Source organism: Lepidothrix coronata, unplaced genomic scaffold, assembly GCF_001604755.1.
Source record: "Lepidothrix coronata isolate B3197 unplaced genomic scaffold, Lepidothrix_coronata-1.0 Scaffold26, whole genome shotgun sequence".
Lineage (NCBI taxonomy): Eukaryota > Metazoa > Chordata > Aves > Passeriformes > Pipridae > Lepidothrix > Lepidothrix coronata.
The window spans coordinates 6,295,716-6,304,985 of NW_016690206.1; the positions used below are offsets into that span (position 1 = coordinate 6,295,716).

At 36.2% G+C, this 9,270-nt stretch overlaps 1 protein-coding gene across 4 annotated transcripts in view; it reads left to right on the plus strand.

The window, feature by feature from the left end:
- Positions 1–7,960, plus strand: part of CUNH5orf22 (chromosome unknown C5orf22 homolog) — a 15,131-nt gene extending 7,171 nt beyond the window's left edge. For all 4 annotated transcript variants that reach the window (XM_017809365.1, XM_017809366.1, XM_017809368.1 and 1 more), the window contains 7 exons: positions 127–276; positions 2,270–2,732; positions 3,354–3,416; positions 4,362–4,483; positions 5,334–5,400; positions 6,011–6,150; positions 7,517–7,960. In XM_017809365.1, the coding sequence (XP_017664854.1) occupies positions 127–276; positions 2,270–2,732; positions 3,354–3,416; positions 4,362–4,483; positions 5,334–5,400; positions 6,011–6,150; positions 7,517–7,649 (1,138 nt within the window). In that variant the 3' untranslated portion in view covers positions 7,650–7,960. The remainder of the gene's footprint in view (positions 1–126; positions 277–2,269; positions 2,733–3,353; positions 3,417–4,361; positions 4,484–5,333; positions 5,401–6,010; positions 6,151–7,516) is intronic.
- The last annotated feature ends 1,310 nt before the right edge of the window (positions 7,961–9,270 follow it).

Genomic DNA, 9,270 nt, shown 5'->3' on the forward strand with positions numbered 1-9,270 from the left:
GTCTCACCTAAAAAATCCACTGCGCAGGCTCGAAGGGTTAATGACCTTTCCCAAATCTTCGCTCGCGAAGACTGGCCATTATTATTATTAATATTGTTACCTCCTGTCTTTCCCTATTGATTACAGTGAATTAAGTATTGAGAACTGGATTATGCCTGCTGTTTATGCTGGCCATATTTCTCAAGTAGTATGGCTTCACCCACCCTGGGCTCGTCAGATCTCAGAAGGAAAACACAGTTTTCTTGTTGGGAAAGATGTATCAACAACGACAATCAGGTAAATTGTCTGCTGTCATAATGCTAGTAATATAAAAGTTGTCTCTGTAGCTTTTCACTGGTATTTTTTTGTGTTCTTGGATAAAGATGAAAATTTAATTTGTAATTTGTATTTGTAATTTCCTTAGGAAATGCCTAATGCAGTTCAACTTATATCTATTTACTCTTTGGTCCGCCTAGTAAAATTTTTATTTGGTGTCAGCCATGATTCTATTTTTCTGGTGTGGGAGTGGTTTTTTTGCTTGTTTTGTTTTTTGGTTTTTTTTAAGTTAGTCTACTAGTTAAACACTGAAACAGGTACTCAGGTGGTGAATTCTCCATCCTTTGATAAAGGATGATTGATCTGGGCAGCCTCATCTATCTGGAAGTTAGTTCTACTTTGATCAGATGATTGACTAGAGACTTCCAGATGTCTCTTCCAATCTTAATTATTCTGTGATTCAAGTTCTGATCAGAGCCCCTCATCATTCTGCAGATGCAATCCATGATAATTTTGCATTCAGTGTATTCACTGCGTTGTGATTTTGTACAGTTTTAATGGGCATTTACAAATCATGTCTCTTATCAGCATATTGAAGTAAATCTTTTGAAGCAAGTTTAACAGAAGACAGCAAAGAAATGCCTTGTTTTACCACCTTAAATAAAATGCTAAAGCTCTACAATTCTGAATCTGAAGTCTACAGTTAACCTAAATAATAATAATAATAAATTATAACTATGATAATGATGATAATAATTATAAAGCAGCTAGTGGTTTCAATTAAATTTAATCATTTAACCAATATATAGAAATACTTCATAATGGCTGAATAGCTCTCTCACTGGTGTCCTTAGCTGTCATGAAAACAACATTTCAGGCTTCTTTTTGAACACTGTCAGGTACCTTCACTTCAGATTCCAGGCTTACCAAATCCGTGAAGGAAAAAAGGGAAAGAGTCCTCAGAAATACAAACTTGCTTGAAGTTTTGTTGACAACAGATGAATAGGCAATAGATACCTTAGTTAGTGTCCTCTAAGGAAAAGGCTGTAGTATGAGCTCATGTTGAACCCTGCAGAATTTCTGAGAAGAGGTCCTGGGAATGCCCCGTCAACAAGATGAAGTTGTGATCCAACCTCTCATCTTGGCAAGCTCAGGCTAATCCATCCTCCAGACACTGGGGAACTGAGCTTCAAATGTCTCCTGCTTATGAAATTATTTGTCTTTGTGGCTGATTGATGGTGATACCCCGTAATCAAATGAGGCTTTAACAGACATGAGCAGAAGTTCACACTTAAGCGTATCTTTAGTCTGAGTTTATGATGCTTAAGGCTTAATGTACTGAAATATGGCTTAAAAATTCCATTCTTTATATAAGCAGAGGTTTTACTACTGTCGCTTTTGTTGAATTAGTTGTTTTGGGTTTTTTTATATAAGTGGATTCAACTGATTAGCTATTTATCCTCTAGTTACCATCTCTCTCACTTAGAGCAGGGAATCTATGTCAGTGGTAAAAGAAGTTAAATTCTACCTATTAATTGATAATATTTTACTTTTACTAAATCAATATTTATGCATTTCAGGGCATTTCTCAAGCCCAACTAACATAATTTTCCTGGAAAATTAGAAAAGACAAAATATCTATAGCTTTGCAATCTTATATGCCACAATATTGACAATATCTTGTTCAATTCTGGATGTTGTCTTTAAAATGCAATTCAATGGCAAATTAATTATAGTAGCACATAATGTAGAATCTTTTTTCTTATCCATTAAAACCTTGTAGGACTATCATGAAAAGTGTAGGATGAATTTATATATATTTATTTCACAATAAAGAAGTGGAAAAAAATTTAATTTAAAAACCTGAGGATTGAAATTTTGTCTTCACAGTTTTTTTGCTTTTGTTACCCATCAAACGTCTGTTTATTCTTCTCTGGATCTTTAAAGTATAAAATGCTTTTTCCTAAACTCTTTACCAAGATGTATATTAACTGTGAGTTACTGTCAATTGTAGGGTTACAGGCACAGATCATTACTTTTTAAGTGATGGTCTTTATGTTCCTGCTGATCAGCTAGAAAACCAGAAGTCCTTAAATTTACACGTCATTCTCATCAACCCTATTGAATCATCTAATGGCCATGAAGAAAATGGTGAAGTAGCATCTGCTAAAAGACTGAAGCTAGATACAGATGACAGAGCAAGCGCCACTTCTGCCTCTTCATCAATGGGTCTTGGTGACCTTGATAACAGCACCCCAAGTGTGAAGCAAAAGGAAGTACCAAATGCAAGTGCCCTGAATAGGGCAGGAACCTCGCCAGAGTGCTCAGCTTCAAGCTGTCTCAAAAACAGTGAATGCCCAATAAGGGAAGTTGTTAAAGATATCTGCCAAGTGCTGCAGAAAGGGGATGCATATGTTTTGGACATTGACTTAGATTTTTTTTCAGTTAAAAATCCATTCAAAGAAATGTACACGCAGGTAAGCATAACAATTGAATGGCCTCATACCATTCACGAGAGTCATAGTCTTAGTATTTATGTCTATGGAGAAACTTTCACCTAAGCTCAATCAGCAGATTTGCTGATCATGGTTAATGATTCATGGTCATATTTTAAAGAGAGACATTCTAGTGGAGTGTATGTGACAAAAATTTACAACCGCCAAATAGGGGGAGATTCTTACATTTGATAATGGTATGGAGTGTACATTCAAGCTCAGAGGTATATGGCTCACTTGTGCTTGTTGCTTGGGACATAAAAGCTATGCTTGGGTTTCCACAGGTAACCTTCCAAATACCCACAGCAAGAGTCATCAAGGAGGAATCATAGAATGGCAGATTGTGTAATTTTTTACCCTTCATGACATGCTATTAGAAAACCACAGTGGTATCAAGAGACTGCCTTTCAAAAGACATGGTGGTGTTGATTGTCCAAAGAGTGGTAGCTTGTCCTGATGAGAGGCCGTTATGCTCATTATTGTCTGCAGTACTAGAGTAGGGGAATGATCTTGGTAATCACATTATTTTTTTGAAGAAGGAAAGCTTTGAAGATTTGGTTTCTCATTTGAAGAGTCTAATTTTTTTCCTCTTTTTTGTCTAAGACAGAATATGGGCTTTTGCAAGAGTTATACAATTTCAAGAAGCCACACAAAAATGCAACAGAGGTATGATATTTCCTTGTGGGATGTAGAGGGAATGATTCTTTTTATTTACCCAATAAAAATGAGTTACGCCAACAGGAAGGAACCTATCAAAGGTGCTTAATGAAGTGGTCTCAAATTAAGCTACGTGGCATGGTGAATGCTAATCAGCAGAATCTTCGAAATTCTTCCCTATTAAATGTTTTGATTAAATGAGTGAATTGCATAAATATTTATCATGAGTGTGAAAATTAATTTCTGTAAACAAATGGTAATTGACAAGGAAGGAATGAAAACATTGTAAGTCATCTGCAATGTTGTTCTTTTTGTGGCTCGACAGGACTTTGGGTTCGTGAGGTTTCTTCTTTTTTTTTTTAATCCCTCCAGGCTCTCCCCTTCTTTGCCCTAGTTGCTCTTGCTTGATAGCCAGGGTTGTGATGAATGTCTAATCGGTATTTTACCTGTCTATTTAGACGTGGAAAGGATGGTATTATGCCACTGTAATGTATTTTTTCATTTTATGTGCTCTCTGCTTCTGATAGGAAATGTAAGCTTTCATAATCTCATCTGGACACTGTTAGAGAGATTCAACACATATAATTAGCACAAATTAATGAAACCTAATTAATATATATATAAAGAAATAGAGATATGTGGAATATTGGCAAACTGATTTTCATATCTCTTAGTAAATCAGCAAAAAAAACAGGTACATATTTAGAAGGTGGCTTTTTTAAAATTGTTGTCGGAAAGACAGAGCAAAGTGAGATGATTTATTCTGAAGGTATAACAGCTTCTACAGGCATTCACTGTGATCCTCTTGAATTGATGTGCCATAGTAATGAATCAGTTGTTTCAGATTCCCCACTTCCAGTAAATCAGTCATTACAGAGTTTAAATCATAAGGTAAGCCATGATATTCTTACTTCATTTTTTTACTAACATACTGTTATATATGCTTATCTAAAGGAAGGCTTGCTGGATTGTGTTGAAAACCGTGTTCATCAGCTGGAAGATCTGGAAGCAGCATTTGCAGATTTGTGTGACAGTGATGATGAAGAAACCCTCCAGAAATGGGCTTCATATCCTGGGTACGAGAATTCTAAATGGCTTAAAATGCAAACAGAAGTTTTGAAACTGATATAGCCCAGCACTTTGATAACAGAGAAAGATAGGATCTATGCAAGGATACTGTTTTTCCTTTAGTTCTAGAGGAGAAAGAGTCAGACAAAATAAAAGTCAGTCTGCTGTCTTCAGCACCACTGTAAGCCTTTGAAGCTCAGTCTTCTCCAGCTTCATGCAAACTCTGTTGCCTATGGATGGAGGCATTTTGTTGACTAAAAACTTAGTCATCAGTGTGTATCAGAGTTCTCAAAAAGCAACAAACCAAGGAGGACATGGAGAAGCAATTCTTTGGTGCTCCCGAAGGGTCAACTTTCTGTGGAAAAATGGAAATGAGCGAGAAATTGTATCTGAGCAACAGTCTCCACTAAACATCTGAACTGTCCCAGCCCTGTCGCCCACTGTGCTGTTAAAGTAAATGTTTTCAGCTGAAAAGAGACACTGAAAATCTGAGCTTTTTCTTGATGGGAAAATCATTTATTTTCCACATCAAATGCAGCAATTACTGTCAGACCTCTGTAATAGTGACAACAAATATTTCCTGTAAAAGTTGATACAACTTGACCTTTGCAGGTCTGCCCTAAAAGAAGCACAAAGAGGATTTGCCAGAGGCAGCTATGAGTATAAGGGCTTTATAAGAAAGACCTGCTGAAACAGTACAATAGTACTGATAATTTCCATTTTTTCAGGTGCAAGATGACAAAGAGAGGCAAATTTCATTTTCAAGTCCTAGGCCACAATAACTTCTACTTTCCTCTTTTTTTTTTCTCTTCTTTTTTTTCTTTTTATTTGTTTTGTTTTGTTTTGTTTTAACTCCAGAATGAAACCACTTGTTCAACTAGTTCACAGTTTGAAAACCAGAATGGAAAGCCCAGACTATGAAATGGTAGGTGGCAAGGTAAAAGAGCAGAAAGTAGATGAATTTCAAAAGCCTAGCTTCAACAGACAGGGAAAATTCATACTTCCTTTCAGATTTGCTTCTTGATTCAGGACTTTGTGAGAGTTTGTTACTTTTCCTGGGTTTTTATGTCTCATTACTTATGCCAGCTTTTCTTTTTAAAGCTGCTAAAATTCTTCTCTGCTTGTCTATATTTAGGCAACATTAGTGTGATCTTTGAGGACTGTGATATCTTGAACCACATTCTATGAAGGAAGGTTTCGTTTCACCAGGGTCTGTTGATCTTCTTTATAGAATTTAAGATAAGATACCTATTTATAAAGCATCAGAGCTATCATCTTCAAGGACTGCAGCACACTCTGAATTTATAGAAAAGGTACAGTGTACTGGAGATAATGAAACAATCCATACAACCTCCAGATTTTTATTTGTTTCGTTTAAAGAACAAGCTGGGACAGAAAAACCCACAACTCTTACTGTCTAAAGAGGTATAAGTTATCTACTGGGCTAGGGATGGTATGCTAGAGACCTTCTACACAGGTAAGCTGTATCAATAATTCATCAACAGAAATTAAATCTCTGTTTAATTTACCTGTAGGTACATCAAGCTGGTTTAACCTGTGATTATATGGAGCTTCCTCACCATGTTAGCACTGAAGACGAGATCGAAGGCCTCATACAATCCATTAAAGTTCTGCTAAAAGATATGCCCAAGCCCACGCTTGTGACTGTTGCTCGGTAAGGCTATGTAGACACTTTTAGTTTAAAAAGCTCTGACTGTACTCATGAAGATAAATGATTTTATCAGTATAGCACTGGTTGGTGCATCTTAAGTCCCACCTTAAAGTGGAAGCCTTATAGTATAGTAAACATGGACATTTGGAAATATTGATCGTAAAGCAGTGACAGAATCTACACAGATAAGGGAAGACTCTGCACTGATGGGAAGTTTTACTGGGCTTTAAAGTAGCTGGCACAGATTTCAAAAGCTGTGGAAACATGATGACTTAATATGCTTCAGCATAAGTTATATAAAGTCTATAATGAGGCCTTGTGTATGTTGGGATTGATAGCTGTCACTGGAGTTCATGCATCTTCACTACTTCCATTACTTGTGCTAATTAGAGCAAAGCTAGGACAAACCTGCCTGGGCTGACATCCCACGTTTCTTTTTCTCTTGCTCTAGGGTGTTGTACTATAGATAGGATTTCTGTTTTCAGTGAAACTTCTGCTGGAACTGGTTTTCGTCTAATAGGCTGAAAGCAATCTATATTCTTTAAGGCTCTAGTAAAGCTTTGTTATGGAGTAAAAGTTATGTTTCCAGGACTGTAAGAGTATTATTTCGGAGAAAAGGATGGAGCTTGAGGCCAGGGACCTGGAAGAACCAGGGATCTCCAAACCTAATTTGGAGGCCACAGTGTTATCTGTTTTCAAATTGTTGCAATTTAATCATTCAGAAATACCAAGTGTGCCCTTAAAAGGGCAGGCAACAATAGCAGAAGCTGACATGAAACTGGCTTTGTCAATAAGAAATAGTATGGGTAATCCCTACAATAAAAGAAAACTATATTCCCTGTGCCAGCTGCAGGATTGTCATCCAGTGTTGCAGAGAAAACAGAATCATCTCTCTAAATCTTGACAGATAAAAATTCAAGAAGTATCAGCTCTGCTAGTATTGGTTTGCAGTTCATTAATAGGTACTGTAAAAAATATTATATCCCAGGGATTGTGAAGATGTTTTTCAAGTTTTTCTACCTACTTTACTAGTAGCATTTGAATTTTTCAATTTTAACTTAACATGTGTCCTTTAATTAGATCGTTTGCTTGAACTTTGTCTGCCAACATGTTCTGTGTCAGATTCAGGAAGAGAGTAAAATTAGAAAGAAGATTAGGTCACATTCCTGATCTGCTGCAGACTTTCTATTCAGCTTAAAAAGTAGTGAGTTGATCCACAGCACTACACTTTGAAGGGATGCTGGGAGGCAGAACTTGCCAAAGTTTGAAAGTAGCTTCAGCCTAGCCACAGAGCCTTACAAGAATACACAATGTGGTCATGCTGGTGATATCTGTATTCTCTCATGCCTTTTTCAATTCCCTGTTACAGATCAAGTTTGGATGACTATTGCCCTTCGGAGCAGGTTGACATGATTCAAGAGAAGGTTCTCAATTTACTCGGTTCGGTGTATGGCTCTCTGGATGTGCACTTAGACTACTCAAGCACTTCATCTTCTTCGTGACCTTGCTTCATGTATTGCTGTCTAATGCAGTGGATTAATTTAAATTGCATATTAGCTATGGTTGCAAGGGGAAAACTACTGTTATTTCACCAGATGGCACTAGAACCCAAGCTGACCCAGAGCTAGTTTTGAGTTGCATTACTTTCTCTAAGTCAGCTACATCTGAACTGTTCGTTACCTGTTTGACTTTGTTTAGATTAGTTCTGTGATTATTATTTTTATTGTATTTCTTCTTAAAATTGGTGCAAGATAAATGACTTTTTGTCTATAAAATGACACTTTTTGTCTGATTTCTTTGTGTCTGTAAAAAACCATAAAATATATAATTTTTTAAAATAAATAGATATCTTTTATGTAATTAAACTTTTTTTTTAATTGAGTTTGGTGAGTAACAGGATTTTTTCTTGAGTTGCATTATATCTTTTAAAAAATTATCAGAATAATGCCCTTAGGTCTATAGGTTTACATAATGATCTCTCGTAATTTTTGTACTTGAGATGAACCTCTCATTTCTATAGAGCAGCTTATGGCTTCTGCCCTATCCACAGAATATCATTTATATTTATACTCTCTTTCATTAATATTGTCTTATTTTGCCTTAGTATTTCATTGGTGACGCATATGATGTCCTTAATGTACAGACATTGGCTTGATATTTTCACTTGTAGATAATTTTGAGGATAAAAAGTATGTTTACATGTGCATGCTTTTATCTTTGGAATCCTGTAAGGAATTGAATTTATAGTTTATTCAGAAACAAAGATTTAGCTTCATTGAAGTCAGCAGCAAAAATCTTCTGTACCAGTTTTTTGCTCATTTCTGTATTGCTATTTGGAAAATAACAGTTTTAGAAATGTTTAATTTAGAAATCAATATAGTTATAGAGAAAACTGCCACTTTCAGAGATAAAAACCCCACAGGATTTATTTGGGAATGAAAATGAAATGGGAAAGAAAAAAATGCCACTTAGAATATTGTTATTTGTTATGAATATATTTTGTGTGTAATTTCTTCTGAAATAGGTTCGTTTGCTAACATTACTCTTTGCTCTACCATGACTTTGTGCACTTTTACAGTTTTTTATTGCTTCTGCTGTTGATATAAATTACTGTATTATAGATTGTAAATATATAATCATTCTAAAATATTTCTTCCAGTAGAATAAATTCCATGACCATGGACCCACCTTCACTGTGTTTTTGTGACACATCTGTCACAAAGACATGCCTAGCCTTGGACCCAGTTTCCTTAATACTTCATAAATTATGAACAGCCATACATTACATATAGAAATGAAGTGCAGTCAGATCATGTTCTGATTGTGTAAAGATTGGGTTTTTTTTAAAGTTAGAGATGCTTCTTGTTGGGCTTTGCATAAGGTTGTAGAAAACAAAAAAAACCAAACATGTAGGGCACAGCTGAGCCCCTCAGCGACGGGCAGGTGGGCGAGAGCCCTGGGGAAAGCTTGGACAAGGGAGATCAAAACACTACCCGGCAGCCAGGGCTGAGGGATCCAACTGGGAGAACCTTTAGCATGGACCAAACTCAGCAATGTTTGCATCTCTGCCTGGGTGCTGCTTTGGGGATTCCTTGGTTGGTGAGGTAACAAAAATAAATTTAC